The sequence below is a fragment of the Myxocyprinus asiaticus genome, chromosome 13, assembly GCF_019703515.2.
Source record: "Myxocyprinus asiaticus isolate MX2 ecotype Aquarium Trade chromosome 13, UBuf_Myxa_2, whole genome shotgun sequence".
In the NCBI taxonomy this organism is placed as follows: Eukaryota; Metazoa; Chordata; class Actinopteri; order Cypriniformes; family Catostomidae; genus Myxocyprinus; species Myxocyprinus asiaticus.
Window position 1 is genome coordinate 34,490,815 of NC_059356.1, and position 20,850 is coordinate 34,511,664.

Consider the following 20,850-nt stretch of genomic DNA (forward strand, 5'->3'; position numbering starts at 1 on the left):
GAATGGGGTGCCAAACGCTGACAAGACCCACATCATGACCCATGAGCGTGTAAACAGGTTGATAATGTTCTGAGAATAAAACAAGTAAACGGGTCCACTTTGCGGCCAACATTAAAATAAACTTTTAGAATCTCTTTCCCGAATATGAGTGTACTACTACTTCTGGGCTTAAAAGATAAAACTATGCAGAAATGTTTATCTTCTCTGTTCCATGTTCGGCTGATGTGGCCCCAGTACCAAAATAATTGCACACCCCTGCTCAATTGAATATGTAAGACTAATACTGTAAATTGGCAAGCAGATTTTCTTGAATACCAGCAAACACACAAAAATCCTTTCATTTTGTGAATGCACAAAATGCTGCATCAAAACGTATAAATGTGTATGATTTTGCAAATCAGTATGTCCTGATCTGCAGGCGCAGAATTTTGCTGTCATTTTCAGCGACAGATCATGGTGGGAAAAAAACCCCGAAGCAATAAATGTTTTGTACATAAAAAAATAAAAATAAAAATAAAAAAATTATCTTTACATTGTTTAAGTAGCATTTAAACATGATTAAAAAGGTGTAATTGTGATACATCTCCACTTTATACAGAGCACCTGCACTATTTTCAGAAGCACCCTCAGTGATTCTGATCTGGAACCGGGCCTGGGTTAGTGTAGGGTTAGTTCTTAGTACAGCCTCACATCATATCACACTAACTGATAGTTATGCTGGTAGCACATCCTGATGGGTATTATCTGCCTGACAGCATGTGCTACCTAGGATTTTTTACACATTTTATGCTGTTGTAGTACATACAGAAAGGTTCTCCCGTGCCTGCCGACATGTGCTACCCATGTTTTATCTTTACATATCACAGTTTTTACTGCTGGTAGCACATCCTGAGCAGGTAGCACAGATCGTCAAGCACCTGTCTGAAGCCGGTGTTGTCAACTCCACCCCTCTTTTATTGCGTCACTCAGTACAGTTCTGTGTACCATTTCACTATCGGCCTCAGTTCCCGCGGAGCCGCCGGTTGCGCATATTAAGACAGTTATAATCGTTAAGGGCACTTTGGAATAGCTTCAGCTGGTTTACAAACTCTGAAAAAAGCTCCTATGGCAAAGAAGGCTACATCGCTTTTTCTCCGGGCTCTGGGGATCTCAGAAGGACAGCCGTGTAATGTCATGAGCAGAAAGTCAAATGCGACTATCAGGTAAGTACGCATCACTCGACCCATGTGAACGAAACAGAGTTTGGTGACGATTTTGCTTCATGAATGATCATTTGCTTGTTGGTAAAGTTTATTATTATTATTATTTTTTATTTATTTTTTATTTTTTTCAGTCAGCCATTTGATTCAAATCTGTGTCCGGTGTTTATGTAATGGGTTGTAATGATGAGTACTTGTGGAATTTGGCGACTGTGTAAGTAATTGTTTGGGAATTGTTAAACAAAGCAGAAAAGCAGCTGGTGTTGAAATAAAATAATCTCACAGGAGTGTGAGAACTCACGATGGGGGGCGAACTAAGCACACTTTCCCCCAAAGAGTGTTCAAATCCTTTTGCTGGTTTACTATAACTTACTATAACTTTACAATAGCATAAACTCCTAGTTGGAGAATTTATTTTGTATTTTAAGGCTTTGAAGGATTTTTCAAGACGGAAAATTCTGAAAGCGAATGCGCGTTAGGGGCCGCTCACACCGTCCGTGCTGTCTTCCGCTGATTTTATAAGTAAACATGCGCTATACAGACGTCTTTTAAACGCGATGTCAAGTTAAAAAGAACTTCTGCTTTTAAAAGCGCGTCTCGAGACACCTGTGTTCTGTGCTATTCGTTGCGCTGCGTCTAGCGTTTTTTTAAGCGCATGGACAGTTTGGTGTGAACGGCCCCTTAGTGCCTCGTTTGAATAATGCAGTACCAGTGAGCGCCAGTTGGCCGTGTGCCATACAGCTGTGTACAATGGCATGGCCTGTAGACTATTGATCGACTCCTCTTCACTACTTACTAGAACCGACGTCATTTTACCGGGTCAACTCAGAAAGTTCAAAAAACACTGCGTCATTGCATTTGTATTGCACGTATCTGACAATACACATGCTCCAACCTTTAGAGACACACAACAAAACTCAACAAAACGTAATATTCAGTTCTACTGCTATTGTAAAATTACTTGATGTTTTCTTTTTCAGGCACCTGAGCTCATGCGGCATCCTTGCTACAAGACGGGTGAGCTTACCTTCCACTTCAGCATCTTGTCAGGTTGTGCCTGCCCGGAGCTTCATAAATTTATCAGCCAGTCTCATAACACGGAGAATGGAGTATTCAGAGTGCCGGACCATGAGGTACGCACACACACACACACACACACACACACACACACACACACACACACACACACACACACACACACACAGTATTTAAGATCAGCTGATAAAGTAACAGTTCAGTCTCTTCTATCAAAATCTTTGGTAACCACTGAATAAACTCAAGCTTTTTCCCACCCCCAGTTACTCACCTGATCAGATGTACAACGTTGTTGCCAATGTGGACCAGTACCAGCAGTTTGTGCCTTGGTGCAAGAAGTCAAAGGTCACGAGGAGCAGGAACGGGGACATGCGAGCTCAGCTTGAAATTGGGTTTCCGCCCATAGTTGAACGCTACACCTCTGAGGTCACGGTTATCCCGAACCACCAAGTCAGAGTGAGTATAAAAAATGAGGTAGATGAAGTTTCAATTATGAATATACTGGGAAATGTTATCCTTACCATAAAGCAATTTCTTCATATTAAAGGAATATTCCGGGTTCAATACAAGTTAAGCTCAATCAACAGCATTTGTGGTATAATGTTGATACAACAAAAATTAATTTAGCCTCATCCCTCGTTTTATTTAAAAAAAAGAAGGAAAAAAAAGAGCAAACATCTGGGTTACAGTGAAGCACTTACAAGTGAATCGGGCCAATTTGTAAATGCTACTTAAAATACACTTTGGTTCAAAAGTGTAGTCACAATATGCATGTAAACATAATTTATAGCTTCACATTTCTGCCTTTAAACCCACCAAAAATTGGCCCCATTAACATCCATTATAAGTGCCCCACTGTAACCTCCATTTTCACTTTTTTAAAGAATAGACCTGATGAGTGGAAATAATTTTTTGTGGTACATTTTGTCAACATTATGCCACATTGCTGTCGATTGAGCTTAACTTGTATTGAACCCAGAATATTCCTTTAAGTGGTACTGTGATTGTGGCAACAGGACATAAACAGATGTTAGGAAAGAGCCTTTACGTGTCAGTTTATGGCAAAGTGTACTGTCTGTGGCACCTGTCTGAATGGGTACTTGTATTTCAGGCAGTATGTACAGATGGCACACTATTCAGTCACCTTGAGACATTGTGGCGATTCACTCCTGGGGCTACAGGCCAAGATGATTCCTGCAGTGTGGAGTTTTTTGTAAGTAGTGCAATTTACACTTAAACAACACATTCTCTTAGAAGGAAATTATTTGTATAGAACCATAATTAACCTTTTTTGTTGAAGAGTGCAGATACAGAGACACAAGTAGTTGTGTGCAAGGTTCATGACTTTGCACTCTTTTACAATCTGCATTCTTCGGTTTGACACTTGTTAAACTCCTGTCCCTTGCTCCTCTTTGGTTGTTTAATCTCATAATTCCTGTTCAAAGTGAGTACAGGTATTAGACCAGATTAGTGGCTATTTTTACCACATGTGGTTTGCCTTCCTTAAACGGCCAGTGACAGAGACAGGCATGATAAATATTCCAGAGCTGGAGGGCACTCCACAACCTAAATGTCACAAGATTAGAGATGGTGCGATTGAGAGATGAAGATCACAGGAAGGCGACAGGGATTTAGCAGATTAAAAGAACTCATTGAGAAAGAGTTTGGCTAAAAATGAATGAATGTTACCATCAAAAAAAAACCTTTGTTGAACTTAAAAATGAAACTGAAAATTCAACAAGTTGCAACTGAAATTTTAAACAATAAAATAAAAACAATAAAAATATCAAAGGAATAGTTCACCCAAAAATGGAAATTCTGTAATAATTTACCCACCCTCATGCTGTTCCAAACTCGTATGAGTTCTTTTTAAAGTGGAACACAAAAGGAAAAAATTGTAAGAATATCCCAGCCCCTATTTTTAGTACAATGGCAGTGGATAGCGATCCCACTGTAAAGCTTCTAAAAGGATGCAAAAGTATTATAAAAGTTTTGGTGAGGAACAACACGAAATTTAAGTCATTATTCAGTGAAAATCTTGTGCATTCATAAGAGTGCATGAGAGATGCTCATTCACTCGAGAACTTGCATTGTTTAATCCCTTAGTAACGCTATTTGGCTGATACATTCTTTTAAATAATTAGCTAAGTTTACACTTTTGGTAGAAATGTATGCTAATTTGATCAATATCACTGTCTTCTCTACTCTAGGTGTCATTCGAGTTTAAATCGTTGCTCCACTCACAATTAGCAACAGTATTTTTCGACGAGGTGGTCAAACAGATGGTTAATGCCTTTGAGACACGAGCAGCCAAACTCTACGGCACCAGCGTTCATCGATTGCAGACTCCATTCTGAAGATTAGCCTGAGAACATTTCACCATTGTTTTTTTTTGGGATTTTTCCCCTTTTTCTCCCAATTTGGAATGCCCAATTCCCAATGCGCTCTAAGTCCTCGTGGTTGCATAGTGATTCGCCTCAGTCCGGGTGGCGGAGGACAAATCCCAGTTGCCTCCGCATCTGAGACAGTCAACCCACGCATCTTATCACGTGGCTTGTTGAGCGCGTTGCCACGGAGACATAGCGCGTGTGGAGGCTCAATTCACCATGCGCCTCACCGAGAACAAACCACATTATAGCGACCACGAGGAGGTTACCCCATGTGACTCTACCCTCCCTAGCAACCAGGCCAATTTGGTTGCTTAGGAGACCTGGCTGGAGTCACTAGCAAACTAGCGAACTCCAGGGGTGGTAGCCAGCGTATTTTACCACTGAGCTACCCAGGCCCACATTTCACCATTGTTGAGTAAAGAACACATGCATTGTTACAATGTGTCAGCTCTGGAGAAGAACAACTCTGCTTATTTTAATCCAGTTTCTTGGATTTTGGATTGTTAATAGCAGCACCTACTGTATACTAGTTGCTGAAACAAGAACACGTTTGTAAATATATATTTATTCAAATCATTAGAGATATAATTTATTGACATGCATGTGAGTATCATTTTTTTTTTTTTTTTTACAGTGATTATGTTCACATGCATGACCAAAGGGGGTGAAAAAAAATCTGCATAAATTATTGTTGAATGCACTTTTTCCACACTTGTAATAAAGAAAATAATATATTTTCTAAATCTTCTGTTATTGCTGTCCTTGTTGACATCAAAAAATTGTTTTGAAATTACTTCTCAGCACCTCACTTATCAAAAGTTAAGCCCTTCAAAGATCTACCTCTAGGTTACAAAAATTAACCTTAACCTGGGTTGCGTATTGTTGTTTTTGTTTTCAGTGGGTTAATTAAAAACCTAATTTGCCTCTATCCCTGCATTTGCAATAATGTTTGGTCTGCTTCAAACTGATCTTAGAATTCATACAATGCCATATTTTAGCATTAATCATAATGTTGCAACATAGGAGGACACAATGTTTGCATATACACTATATTGCCAAAAGTATTCGCTCACCCATCCAAATAATTGAATTCAGGTGTTCCAATCACTTCTATGGCCACAGGTGTATAAAATGAAGCACCTAGGCATGCAGACTGCTTCTACAAACATTTGTGAAAGAATGGGCCGCTCTCAGGAGCTCAGTGAATTCCAGCGTGGTACTGTGATAGGATGCCACCTGTGCAACAAGTCCAGTCTTGAAATTTCCTCGCTACTAAATATTCCACAGTCAACTGTCAGTGGTTTTATAACAAAGTGGAAGCGATTGGGAATGACAGCAACTCAGCTACGAAGTGGTAGGCCACGTAAAATGACAGAGTGGGGTCAGCGGATGCTGAGGCGCATAGTGCGCAGAGGTCGCCAACTTTCTGCAGAGTCAATCGCTACAGACCTCCAAAGTTCATGTGGCCTTCAGATTAGCTCAAGAACAGTGCGTAGAGAGCTTCATGGAATGGGTTTCCATGGCCGAGCAGCTGTATCCAAGCCATACATCACCAAGTGCAATGCAAAGCGTCGGATGCAGTGGTGTAAAGCACGCCGCCACTGGACTCTAGAGCAGTGGAGACGCATTCTCTGGAGTGACGAATCACGCTTCTCCATCTGGCAATCTGATGGACGAGTCTGGGTTTTGGCGGTTGCCAGGAGAACGGTACTTGTCTGACTGCATTGTGCCAACTGTGAAGTTTGGTGGAGGGGGGATTATGGTGTGGGGTTGTTTTTCAGGAGCTGGGCTTGGCCCCTTAGTTCCAGTGAAAGGAACTCTGAATGCTTCAGCATACCAAGAGATTTTGGACAATTCCATGCTTCCAAATTTGTGGGAACAGTCCAACATGACTGCGCACCAGTGCACAAAGCAAGGTCCATAAAGACATGGATGAGTGAGTTTGGTGTGGAAGAACTTGACTGGCCTGCACAGAGTCCTGACCTCAACCCGATAGAGCACCTTTGGGATGAATTAGAGCGAAGACTGCGAACCAGGCCTTCTCGTCCAACATCAGTGTCTGACCTCACAAATGCGCTTCTGGAAGAATGATCAAAAATTCCCATAAACACACTCCTAAACCTTGTGGAAAGCCTTCCCAGAAGAGTTGAAGCTGTTATAGCTGCAAAGGGTGGGCCGACGTCATATTAAACCCTATGGATTAAGAATTGGATGTCACTTAAGTTCATATGCGTCTAAAGGCAGGTGAGCGAATACTTTTGGCAATATAGTGTATATGAAGACCTCAAGACATGACTTAACAGGTATGCAGCACTTCCTGTTCTTGCATATGTTTTGTACTTACTTTCATTCTGTTAGCCTGACCAATATATCTGCAATGTGATTTTCAATCAGTTGATAAACTCTTTAATCATGCAGAAACATTCCCTGAAATAAATCTAATCTTCAGCAAGGGGAGATCTCTAAACAAGTCTATTATGTGCCAAAGGGGTGCAAATACTTGTTTGCACTTTATAATGGCGTTACGTTTCTCAGCCTCACAGAATCAAGTTCAAAGTTTAGTGTGAAGTCTTGAAGATGTTCCAAGAATCTCACATGATTTCATGATCACTTACATAAGCCCTGAATGCTCAACAAAGAACACACCCCTGTTTAAACAGCCAAGTCCTCCATTTTCTTAAACTTAATAACCAATCACAGATGAGCTGAGAGCAATTCCTAAACATAGACTTGTGAAAATATGCACAGCGGTTTACATATCCCCTACACCCTCAATGCAGGTGCATTCAACAAGATCCAGATTGGCAGGTTGCTGTTCTATGAATCAATCGGTTGGCCAGACGTCACTTTGCAACTCATGCATTTTGCATTTCAAGCTATACCCTGTCATGTGCCTTGGAAATCCCAAAGTTATCAGTTAGTCACAAAGGAGAACACCATAATCATCAAATGTCCAAATGTATCTTTACATACAGTATGCATTTAATGCACACACCTTACTCATACAACTATACATATGCACATAGACTAAAATACATTTCTACTTATCCCACTGTCACTATCTTCTTTATTCTATAATTATTTGTATTTAAGTATACGAGAACTGCTGTTCCCTTCTTATAGTTACTATATTCCTTATTTAATGTCTGTGCACTGTCAGCAACAGCCAAGTCAACTTATGTGTAAGAAACCTATTCTTATTCAGAAATCCTATTCAACTCTGTTTAAAAAAAAAAAAAAAAAAGACTATAAACACATAATCTATAAGTTTTGTTAGCAACATATTCTTTTGCTTATCAACACTGATTCACAGGGGCTTTAGGTCTTATATCCTGTAGCACCCTGGATTGCTGTCTGGCACAGATTGCAGAGGAATTTAGTCATACGATAGCTGAGCATGTAAGTTCAGCCTGGCATCTCTTTAATTGATGCTATTTCTGTGTAGTCAAAGTGGCTCCGACATAGTAACTGGAATAAGTGAGTCCTCCACTACTGCTAAAAGAATGCTGGGTTCAGTAAGGCCTTGCACATTACATTAATGATCACTTCCATAAAGCTGCTTTTATTTCAGCTACCTGAATAAATACATAATAGATTTTTACATTTTATATGAAGAAAAATATATACATTAAGAAAATGTGTTATTCATCTGTGCAGAACTCAGTGCCACAAATATAGGGTGTTTGCCAGGGAGTTTCTAAAATCATGTTAACAAGTACAATGTTTACGTCTTGTGGTTATGCTATTGAAACTTGTGTAACATTGATTTTAACGTTTATTGACTGACCCCATTCACTTTCATTGTAACTGTCTTACTGTAACTTTAGATTTTTTAAAATAATGGACAAATATATTTTTGTGGTAATCTACATTATACCACAAATGCTGTTGATTGAGCTGAACTTGTATTGAACCTGTAACATTCTTTTAATGCTGAGGATATTAAATGTTAGAGTCTCAGTATTTTTTTCTTGTGAAAGTTTGTTGTTCTCTTAAACAGAGCTAGCAGATGCAAATCAAACAGATTTTTGAAGTCTATGGTCAAAATGAATCTGTCATGTTAATGGATAATGTTGTTAACTTAAAAAGAAAAAGACTTTAGTAATTGTTTTAGCATTGATTTAAAAAAGGGACTATTAAATATATGTTATGTATTCGCAGCTAAGAGGAACAAACTTTGCACACATTCCAGTGTAGTTGCAGATGATGTAGTTGCAGAACACCCCAGCAATGTCTTGCAGCTTCTGTTCTTATTTTGGGCTTGTCCTGGGGTATACTCAGGGTGTTCGGCTTGCTAGCAGCCTCAGATAGTTGCAGGTTGGTGGTGTACCCTGATACTGTGACATGCAAGGACAGATGCACGGTCTGCACGTCTCTCTGCTTTGAATTGATTCATCTTCCTGACCTCCTTGGTCATACGATACATGCACACAAACTTTTACCAGTATCTAATTACATAGTGGTATAGAATAGCACTAGTAATACATTTTACTGCAAAAATGTAAGTGAATTTTGTCACAGAATGCACCCGACCACAGTGGTTTACAGTACAGCCTTTGCTGACATGACTATGACATATAGGTTAGTGTGGCAGTCATCCCTCCTCAAACCATAAATCTACTTATGCTGTTTCAGGTCTAATCACACCTAATTCTAACAGTCTATTTAAGTCTGAGACCAGTGAAAATGCTTTTATTTTTCTATTTGAAGAGAGTGTGAGAGAGTGTGAGTGTGTGTGAGTGTGTGTGTGTGTGTGTGAGAGTGTGTTTGTGTGTGTGAGAGTGTGTTTGTGTGAGTGTGTGTCAATCAGCCACAACATTAAAACCACCTGCCTAATATTATGTAGGTAGAATAGTATTCTGAGTTTATATTCTTCTCACCACAATTGTACAGAGCAGTTATCTGAGTTACCATAGACTTTGTCAGTTTGAACCAATCTGGCCATTCTCTGTTGACCTCTCTCATCAACAAGGCATTTCTGTCCACAGAACTGCCGCTCATTGGATGTTTTTTGTTTTAGGCACCATTCTGAGTAAATTCTAGAGACTGTTGTGTGTGAAAATCCCAGAAGATCAGCAGTTACAGAAATACTCAAACCAGCCCATCTGGCACCAACAATCATGCCACACTCCAAAACACTGAGATCACATTTTTTCCCCATTCTGGTGGTTGATGTGAACATTAACTGAAGCTCCTGACATTATGCGAGATGGTTCACATGCTTAACCAAAGAGGGTGAAAAAAAAAATCTGCCTAAATTATTGTTGAAAGCACTTTTTCCACACTTGTAATAAAGAAAATAATATATTTTCTTAATCTTCTGTCATTGCTGTCCTTGCTGCCGTCAAAACAAAATTGTTTTGAAATTACTTCTCAGCACCTCACTTATCAAAAGTTAAGCCCTTCAAAGATCTACCTCTGCATTACAAAATTATTAAAAACCTAATTTTAAACCCGTATCTGCATGATTTTATGCACTGCACTGCTGCCACAAGATTGGCTGATTAGATAATCGCATGGATGATTATTGGTGCCAGACGGGCTGGTTTGAGTATTTCTGTAACTGCTGATCTCCTGGGATTTTCACACACTCTAGAATTTACTCAGAATGGTGCCAAAAACAAAAAACATCCAGTGAGCGGCAGTTCTGTGGACGGAAATGCCTTGTTGATGAGAGGTCAACAGAGAATGGCCAGACTGGTTCAAACTGACAAAGTCTACAGTAACTCAGATCACCACTCTGTAAAATTGTGGTGAGAAGAATATCATCTCCGAATAGCATTCTTTGAGCGAGTTGGCGCTGTTTTGGCGGCACGAGAGGGACCTACGTAATATTAGGCAGGTGGTTTTAATGTTATGGCTGATTGCTGTATATATATATATATATATATATATATATACACACACACTGTATGTAGTCAGGAACAGTCAGGCTAGTCTACATAATGTGCGTCAGGAAAAATCAGACTAGTCTACATAATGTACGTCAGGAAGTCAGGCCAGTCTACATAATGTATGTCAGGAGTGTACATCATGAACAGTCAGACCAGTCTACATAATGTACGTCAGGAACGGTCAGGCCAGTCTACATAAATGTACGTCAGGAACAGTCAGGCCAGTCTACATAAATGTACGTCAGGAACAGTCAGGCCAGTCTACATAAATGTACGTCAGGAACAGTCAGGCCAGTCTACATAATGCATGTCAGGAACAGTCAGGCCAGTCTACATAATGTACGTCAGGAACAGTCAGACTAGTCTACATAATGTACGTCAGGAACAGTTAGGCTAGTCTTCATAATGTATGTCAGGATTGTACATCAGGAACAGACAGACTAGTCAACATAATGTACGTCAGGAACAGTCAGGCTAGTCTAAAATAATGTACGTCAGGAACAGTCAGGCCAGTCTACATAATGTACGTCAGGAACAGTCAGGCCAGTCTATATAATGTACATCAGGAAAAATCAGACCAGTCTACATAATGTACGTCAGGAACAGTCACAGTCAGACTAGTCTACATAATGTAAATCAGGAACAGTGTACGTCATGAACAGTCAGACTAGTCTACATAATGTACGTCAGGAACAGTCAGATTAGGCTACATAATGTACATCATGCTAGTCTACATAATGCAGGACAGGAAGAGTTAGGCTAGTCTACACAATGTATGTCAGTCTAACCATGTTGCACTCTCACTATAGTTAAGACCATTTTAATATCCTAACAAACTCGGGGTGGTACTGTAACAGATCCCTGTGACTAGTGCAAACCTTCCTTCTGAGTCAGCAGACGTCACCTGCCCGTCTCCCTCTCAACAGCTCAAATGGTTTTACGACCTACAGCAGCTAATTTACTACCCTCCCCTAAAATGAGGATCTAAACGTAGTTTAGGACCAAGGAAGACATAATTACCACGACAGCCTTAATTTAAATCACACTTATTACATGAAGGAATGTAATGAGGAAGTAGGGCAGGAGAACTACCTGAATTAAAATAGGTCAGCACTGGCAGACAGACTGCATGAACTGTGTGTGCTGCAGATAATCAAACAGAAACTACAAATCAACAAATGCATGAAGTGACATTTGCAAATGTGTGTTAAACTAGTATGTGACTTCGGTCTAAAACTATATCTCTTCATTGGTTTGGATGGCAACAGTCCTGTGTACCAACAATTCAACACCAAAAATAGTTCATTTGAACACAAAAGCAATTTTCACTTACCAGTACAATTTGAAAGGACTTTGTGTCTTTTCTAGAAAGCCATTCTTCAATCAGTACTTATGGTGGTCTGTAACAAACTGTGGGCCCTTGTGTTTCTGGAGGGCCTCTGTATTTGCATTTTAGCATAGTGCCATCTACTGGGCAGTTTCTTTAAACACAATACTTTGTTAAACATCAATTTCAAGTCGTCCTCACCAATGTTCACAAAGTAACTAATCTTTAATGCCTTTATTAATTTAGAATTATTACATGAAGCAATAGACATCTGATTAATCTGTTTTACAAGAGACTTTAGTTTAATGGTCATCAAAGTTGAGCTTGTGTGTGATAATGTAAAAAAAATAAAATAAAAACGACACTAAAGTGAATAGTAGTGAATTTTATTTTTAACCAACAAACTAAAGTTAATATCAGACACTGTACTGCTTCATCTGATCTTCATACAGCTGCACTGTTAAATGGCAGATGGACTGTAAACATCATGGAAAACTTTATGGCACGCTGCACGATTACAAATAGCATTGACTTTCAAAATATTCCTTTGATTTTTATACATTAATTATTAAAAATAGTGACATTCTTTTTTTCCTGCATATCAGTTGATCCGACAATAGGACATTTAAACATATGAAGCTACTGTTATCTGTTAATAACACAATGTTTATATTAAATTAGCATGTTTCTTCACATACTTCATACTTCACAAAAGTCCTTAGCTATCGGGACGCTAAAGTCTGACGATGTGATTCAGTTTAAGCACACATCTGCTTAAAGACCTGCCACAACAAGGTGTTCTAGTTTCTAATCTTATTTCCCTTTAAGACTTGCACTGTAACATGACTATTATATGACTATATGACTAGATTTACGTGGTTTAGATATAAGCAAGACATGTTAAATACAGAGATTTGGAATGTTTTAGGGTGTTTTCACAGTTTTAAAATGACTTTGCAACACAGCAAATGAAAGCTAGGTAATTTAAGTTATTGACTACAACTGCAGTTTATAGCAAGACAGTAATTCAGTTTTACATTCTTGCGTACACAAGATCACAAACCCAAACAACAACAACAGCAGGAACACACAAACACCCACATTTACAGGAATGCATTTACATTAAACATAAAAACTTCTTTTGATTCCGTACTGTTCAGTTCTGACCTCTCAGTAAATTGAAGTTAACCGTTAACTAGTTTCCATCATTACATGGTCATATGTTCTGGTAGTACATAAGAAATATCATCCCAAGGATGGCGGTATAAACCCTGTTTTAACCTCTTCTGATCCAGATAATGACCTGGAAAAAAAAGAGAAATAGTCAGACAGATATCACATACAAAACACTACAAAAACACTAATTTTATATCATGCTAATTATAATCAACTCCTAGACTAACCCAAACCCTAAAACTTTTTGGAATTTTTATAATAATAATAATAATAAAAACATTATTTGATATACAAATCATTTTCTCGAACAAGGACGTCCCTGTAGGTCCCAAAGGGAGGTTTTGTCAGACTTTGCTAATGTCAGGGGATGAATTTGTTACTTAAGAGCAAAGAACACACATACCTATGAATCCCATGCTACGACCCAAGACAAATATTCCATTCAGTGCTCCAATCTCCACAAACTCATCTGCTTCATCACTGTACAGGAGAAACAGAGAGAGAGAGAGAGACACGAGAGAGAGAGAGAGAGAGAGAGAGAGAGAGAGAGAGAGAGAGAGAGAGAGAGAGTGTGTGTGTGTGAGTGAGTGAGTGAGTGAGTGAGTGAGTGAGTGAGTTGTTTACTATATAAGTGATGACTCATTCATGATATTTTGTTGCAGTAAAGGTCTGGAAGTTTCACTCCTGTTTTACTGACCGTGTGAAGCCGCCACAGGTCCTCAGCAGATCCACAAATGCCACTCCAATAAAACCATCAACGTTTAGGATAAGGTTTGGTTTCTGAGAGAGAGAGAGAGAGAGAGAGAGACATTTTACATGTGCAATACAATAGTGAAATAGTAATTCTGCATATAGCCTGATAAAACAGATGTTCATAGACATCCAGTCACAGCAAGACAGAAAGAGGTGTTTGTACCTTTGAGGTGGTGATTTTCTCAACTTCCAGAGCATAGTCAAGCAGCTGAGTGGCAGGGAAATGCTGTTTCACAAAGTCTTTCAGGATCTGCACTCGCATGTCAGGATTATTGATCTGAGAATCAAAATCGATCAATCAGCAAAGTTAGAAAACCAAAATTGTAAGGAGCACTGTAAAATTTCTCACATGTTTGCAGTATTTGAAAAGTATGTAACTTCTATGCCACTAGTGTCACCAAACGGTATTGCAAAAATAAACAGGCTTTTCGAATACTCCACCTGTCTACCACTGGTCAACAAATAGATAGCCCCGCCCTAAACTCACGCCATGGGGTCAAGGCATGAACCAGGCTCGAATCCATGTTTTCTGCATGGGCATCACAGCGGCTCAATGTATGCCAACCAATTGGCCACAGCTCCGACTAATAAGTGTTTGTGTACTCACTGATTTCACCCTGTGTCCGATGCCCATAATGAGTTTGCCATCTTTCTTCATTTTGTTGACAAACTCCATTGGCAGCATGCCACTGTCAAATGCCTTACTGAACTGCTTAGCAGCAGCATCCAGAGCGCCCCCAAACCGGTCCCCCTAAACACACACACAGGGCCAGCAATTTAAACTATGCTCATTTTATACTAAACATATTGTTGAAACAGCCTGTATGCAAGTAAAACTGCATCATTCTTACAATGGTGAGGAGTCCAGAGGTGAGGCTGGAGATCAAGTCTTTGCCAGCGCGTGCACACACTATAGTGTTATGAGCTCCAGACACAGCTGGGCCATGATCAGCTGTCACCATCAGACACATCTCAATGAACTGACATGCATAACGTGGCAGCCTGCGACCACACAAACACACATGAAAATCCTAAAAGACTAAAGAAATGTAGCAGGTGTTAGTAAACTGGTAAAAAGACATTATTTACATGGCAGTTAAGCCATGTGACGCATCTATGCATCTTGGTAGTATAATTTGTTGTACTGCCTTTAATTTATTAATTTAAAATGACTGCATTGTATCAATAAGAATCACTAATAACTCTCAAGTAAAACATCCAAACACATTATGGTAACAAGCATTTGGAAGGGGAAATGTGCTTAAAGGGATAGTTCACCCAAAAATGAAAATTCTCTCATCATTTACTCATCCTCATGCCATCCCAGATGTGTATGACTTTCTTCTGCAGAACACAAATGAAGACTTTTAGAAAATTATCTCAGCTCTGTAGGTCCATACAATGCAAGTTAATGGTGGCCAGAACTTTGGAAGGTCCAAAAAGCACATAAAGGCAGCATAAAAGTAATCCATAAGACTCCAGTGGTTAAATCCATATCTTCAGAACCAATATGATAGGTGTGGGTAAGAAACAGATCAATATTTAAGTTATTTTTTACTGAAAATCTACACTTTCACTTTCACATTCAGCCACCTACTGGTCTGGGATGGTCAAAGGTAGAGATTTACAGTAAACAAGGACTTAAATATTGATCCGTTTCTCACATACATCTATCATATGTATTCTGAAGACATTGATTTAACCACTGGAGTCTTATGGATTACTTTTATGCTGCCTTTATGTGCTTTTTGGAGCTTCAAAGTTTTGGCCTCTATTCACTTGCATTGTATGGACCTACAGAGCTAAAATATTCTTCTAAAAATCTTAATTTGTGTTCAGCAGATGAAAGAAAGTCATACATATCTGGGATGGCATGAGGGTGAGTAAATAATGAGAGAATTTTCATTTTTAGGTGAACTATTCTTTTAATTGTCCTACAATAACCTTAATTTTCTGCATGTAAAACAAAATTTCTTATTTTTCTTTTTGATTTAGAGGCGATATTTTCATCAAAAGTGTTATATAAAATAAAAAATTATAGAGGATTTGAAAATGCAAACAGTGTGGAAATGCACACACCTCCTTTGGAACCAGAGCAGACCAAGGGTTCCTCCCAGTCCCATCTCAGACTTGAACACCTCAGTAATGGGCATACCAGCATAAATGAGCTCCTGCCCCCTTTCATCACAGATGCTAGTCATGAAGGACGCCGGCTTACGGATCAGACCTAGCTCCTACAGAGGTAGAAACACATACAGATCATGTTTAACCAGCAGCAAGACCATTATAAGTAAGTAAGGATTTTTCTGCCAAATGCATAATACTTCATACTCACACGAGCCCAGGAGTAATCCATTGGCACTGTGGGCGGAGGGACCTCTGTGGCAGGCACAATCACACCTTTGGCGACCAGATTATCATACACAGATCTACAAGATATAGAAAGATGTGGCCATTAATGACCATATGCTGCCACCATAAATAACTCATCAATATTCCCCAAAACTCCACTTCTGTGTGTGTGTATGACTGTCAAAGTGCCACGACTTACTTGATGACATCACCCAGCTCATCAAAGCTCTTAGGTACAAAAGCTCCTGCCTCTTCAAGAGCTTTGTTCTTAGCAACTGCAGTTTCAGATGCCTGATTGGCACAAGCTCCAGCATGGCCAAACTGGACCTAAACATACAAACCATGCCAAAAACAGCCAAAATATTAACTGGACTGGATAGTTTGAAAGGGTTGGTTTTGAAAAATTGGTTCTTATCTCAATTAGTCATAACATGGACACACATTAGCATTAAGCCTCTCATTTGAAGTAATGCATTAGCTCAATTTGTCATGTCATTAGATATCACAGAGTCATACACACCTCAGAGGAGAACAGGGTGGCACAGGTTCCGATACACCAGCAGACTACAGGTTTGGTGATTCTGCCCTCTTTAATACCCTTACAAATCTTATACTCTTCGTTTCCTCCAATCTAACAAGAAATGATGCAAAGAAGACTTATATGAATCAGTGTATTCCACAAACTAATTTCATTTATGAAATGAGATGCTTAGTAACTAGTAACAGTAACTAATCTATATATAGCTAACCTATGACATCTGCAGACAAGTCTGCTAAACCTATGATGTGAACTTGATTAATGTTGTGGCTACCTAATTATTGTTTGCACAAAGGCAGATCAAGAATAATTTTGTTGAAATCTTTCAGAATCTTATAAAAATGTGTAACAATGAGACCTTGCATCCAATTTTGCATGACTATAATTACTGATTGTGCTTATGTTAACAAGCTCTTCACTTCTGACTTTTACTCTGTTCATGCATGTTGAAACTGCAGATAACAATCTAACTTCAGTCAATCTCTTCAGTTGACTGAAAACTGACTCTGAATGAATTATTATCCATTACCCATATTGAGGTCCAAGCTGTTTTCCACTACAAGAGTTTAAGTGGTTGAATAAATGGTTCACTCACTTCTCCAAGCACAACGATCATCTTCACTCCTGGTGTGTCCTGATACCTCAAAACGTGATCCATAAACACAGAGCCTGGATACCTACAGGAGAGACATTGGGTCTAAACTCACAAAAACTCTGTGGAATGATGAAATACTTAAACTTTATATAAAATCAAAGACGCAAACACACCTGTCTCCTCCAATGGCAACTCCTTCATAGACTCCGTCAGTAGTGCGTGAGATGATGTTGTTGAGCTCGTTGGACATTCCTCCAGAGCGAGACACATAGGCAACACTGCCTGGCCTGTACAGCTTAGAAGCCAAGATGTTATCAAGCATTCCACCAGTGTTACCAATCTTAAAACAGCCTGGTTTAATACCACCAACCTGCAACACACACATATAAAGTACATTCAGTCTCCAGTGTTTCATGTGATTAATAAGCTATTTAAATGAGGACATATCATAGATAGACAGAAAGACAGACAGAGAATTAATGTAAAATAGAACTATCTATCTATCTTCTATCTATCATCCATCCATCCATCTACAGTTTCCATCCATCCATCAATCCATCCATCCAGTTTCCATCCATCTACAGTTTCTATCTATCCATCCATCGTTTCCATCAATCCATCCACCCATCCATCCATCCATCTACAGTTTCCATCCATCTATCCATCAATCCATCCACAGTTTCCATCCATCCATCCATCTACAGTTTCTATCCATCCATCCATTCATCCACATATATTCACTATACATCCATCCATCCATTGATCCATATATCTCCTTCAAACCATTCATCCACATATATACACTATCCATCCATCTATCTATAGGAGGATATCTGTAAATGTCCCCAAAGGGAGATTGTCAAATTTGCCTAACTTCTGTATGCACACACGCACTTTTGGAGTCTTACAGTCTTACCGTTGCAGGGCCGATAATGGTGACTCCCTTCTCATCTGCCATTTTGATGATCTTGCGAGTCAAAGCCTCTGGGATCCCCTCAGCTATGATCGCTATGGTGCGGATCTGCACATAAATACACATACAAAAGATCAACAAACAGATCACAATGGTTTTTGAAATGGCAAAGTCATTTAGACTGTCTCCACGTCGATGCTGATCACAGACCTGTGTGTAATGCATGGTCTCCACAGTGCTGTCGTAGGCAGAACGGAGGGAGGCGAAGTTGATGAGCACGTCCACCTCTGGATGTTTCTTCATGGCATCAGCCATGTTTTTATAGACTGGCAGCAGGATCTCCTTATGACCCCAGTAAAACTTCTGCTTATGGTCTCCACTGATTAAAAAGATAAGACATCCAGTATGTCTAAATTTGTGATCAATCAATATCGGCTCTTCAATGGATGATTTACATTATCAATAGGACAGGATGGCCAATGCTGATATAAATATGCAATTGTGATATAACACACTTAATAGAAAGAGACATACACAAAATTACTGAAATTTAATGTTTATTTAAATTACCCACTGACAAGGCTATCGGTAAATTAAATATCGTCCAGTTGCTTGGCCTGGCTTATACAGTAAATCAGTCTATTACTAGACGAAGTGTTTTGTTGAAGACCACAATACTAAAGAGAAATCAGACCTCAATAACTTTGTGTGTAGATTGCCCCTAATTGACTCAAACCTGCAGCTATATAACAGGTTCTTTCCTTCAGACAGAACTCTATATATAATGCCAGTTTTCCATGCAAGATTGTGGCAGACTATTTTAAATTTACTGGGCAAGACTCACGTGAAGGGGTAAACCATGGCTGCTACTGACGGCTCCTCACGTGAGCACACGTAATCAAAGTCCAGCATGCCCTGCACAGCACGTGTCTGCATTCCCCACACTATGGCCTTGGTGTGGTTACTGAACAGAGTGGTGCTTTTGGCTACAGAAACAAAGATAGACGGAAGGACAAAGACAGAGATAAAAAGTGATTATTACATTTCATACAGTACTTTTCTGAAATATAACAGGAGAGAGTCTCAAACTCTCTGCTGCTTAATATGTTCAGTATAGCCCTGAACACACTGAATGGCCTATGCATCATAAGGCTTTTAATATAGTGTTATTAATCTGTAATTAACCACCTGAAAAAAGCATTTTTGCATGAAAAAATCATGCAAAAATGTGGCAAAACATAACATGATAGCTGATATAAAACAAATATAATCAACTATCAGCTAAATGTTCCCAGATAAAGGCATAAAGGTACAGAATGTTCATTATATCAGCCTTATAATACTCTACAATTCATGTGACCAGAGCTGAAGGCTTTTAAACTCAGTGAGGCAAATAGCCTTTTGGAGTTCATATGAAGACCTTTCGATCATAATTTAGAGACAGAACTATCAGTTTTATAAATCTCATTTGGTGTTGATCATTAAAACTTCCATCATTGTTCCACTTCCATCATTGGCCTTTAGAGGGAGTCCACACAAAATAAATCTTATCAGTTTTTACTGTTATGCATCTTCTTATGAGTGTGTTACTAACCTGCTGGAACTCCAGGTCGGGTCTTTTGAGCTGAAGAGCTTTCTGCTCCAGTCTTGACTTCAGAGAAAGAAGCAGATCTTGTGGAGGCGGGAGTCTGAAAGGGCCAGATTCAAAGAGAGAGAAGGTGAGAGACAGAAAAAGAAAGAGAACACTCATTTTAGGAGGCCAAATGCAGCCCAGCATTCTTTTTTACTACATGCTACGTTAGGAATACATATTTGAGAGTGCGATCCAGAACGCAGATAAAGCCCAGACATAATCTAAATTGTGAATCAACATTAAAGGGATAGTTCACCTGAAAATGAACATTCTGTCATTGTTTACTCCCCCTCTTGTTGTTCCTATCCGTATGACTTACTTGCTTTTGTGGAACACAAATGGAGATGTTAGGCAGTACGTTGGTGTCAGTTGCCATTCACTTTCATTGCATCATTTATCCATACAATGAAAGTGAATGGTGACTGAGGCTAAAATTCTGCTTTACATCTCCATTTGTGTTCCACAGAAGAAAGAATGTTCTACAGAACTGGAACAGCATTAGTCTTGAGTAAATAATGAAACAATTTTCATATTTGGGTAAACTATTCCTTTGAATGCTACATTCACCAGGATGTGATTGTCATTCATTGCGGTAACACTTAGACATGCTCTTTAAGATTTGATCTATAAACACTATGGAATGGAGAAATAAAGAAGAGGAGAAAAAGGAATTTATTTCACTGACAGACCAGGATCATCTAAATGGCATGCTTGAGGTTATGAGAGGTTTTAATGCAAGTAAACTCAAAGTAAAACTGCTACGTGCACACACACACACACAATCACTCACTGTGGCACCGCTGCTAGAATTGAGAAGGAAGTTGGCAGTGTGGGCGGCACCGCGAGGCTGTGTGGCGATTGGCCGGTGACCAAGTGCCATTCCGACAATAGCGGTCATGTGGGTCTCAGTGCCAAACACATGAATGGGGATCCCAGTGGTCTTTCCTACATGCATGCACAAACACACACAAAAACACAAACACACACACACAAAAGGCATTAACACAATCTTAAGTAGTAAAGTGATGACTCCTCGTACACTAAC

The 20,850-nt window shown here is 39.3% G+C and overlaps 2 protein-coding genes across 2 annotated transcripts in view; one reads left to right on the forward strand and one right to left on the reverse strand.

Annotated features, from left to right (window-relative positions):
- The first annotated feature begins 984 nt into the window (after positions 1–984).
- On the forward strand, positions 985–5,367 carry LOC127450505 (coenzyme Q-binding protein COQ10 homolog, mitochondrial-like). Its single transcript, XM_051714690.1, has 5 exons — positions 985–1,202; positions 2,180–2,332; positions 2,498–2,690; positions 3,346–3,447; positions 4,445–5,367. The coding sequence occupies exons 1-5, from the start codon at positions 1,105–1,107 to the stop codon at positions 4,589–4,591; spliced, it is 693 nt and encodes a 230-aa protein (XP_051570650.1). The 5' UTR covers positions 985–1,104; the 3' UTR covers positions 4,592–5,367.
- Positions 5,368–12,215: 6,848 nt separating this feature from the next.
- The window catches only part of LOC127450487 (ATP-citrate synthase), a 32,617-nt gene continuing 23,982 nt past the window's right edge, over positions 12,216–20,850 (reverse strand). The window contains exons 12-28 of the mRNA XM_051714638.1: positions 20,596–20,750; positions 19,767–19,860; positions 19,017–19,158; positions 18,383–18,551; positions 18,176–18,280; positions 17,433–17,629; positions 17,260–17,341; positions 16,647–16,757; positions 16,326–16,453; positions 16,110–16,203; positions 15,854–16,008; positions 14,626–14,776; positions 14,382–14,525; positions 13,938–14,051; positions 13,719–13,801; positions 13,425–13,501; positions 12,216–13,148 (exon numbers count right to left, since the gene is read on the reverse strand). Coding sequence (XP_051570598.1) covers positions 13,054–13,148; positions 13,425–13,501; positions 13,719–13,801; positions 13,938–14,051; positions 14,382–14,525; positions 14,626–14,776; positions 15,854–16,008; positions 16,110–16,203; positions 16,326–16,453; positions 16,647–16,757; positions 17,260–17,341; positions 17,433–17,629; positions 18,176–18,280; positions 18,383–18,551; positions 19,017–19,158; positions 19,767–19,860; positions 20,596–20,750 — 2,096 coding nt within the window. The 3' untranslated portion in view covers positions 12,216–13,053. The remainder of the gene's footprint in view (positions 13,149–13,424; positions 13,502–13,718; positions 13,802–13,937; positions 14,052–14,381; positions 14,526–14,625; positions 14,777–15,853; positions 16,009–16,109; positions 16,204–16,325; positions 16,454–16,646; positions 16,758–17,259; positions 17,342–17,432; positions 17,630–18,175; positions 18,281–18,382; positions 18,552–19,016; positions 19,159–19,766; positions 19,861–20,595; positions 20,751–20,850) is intronic.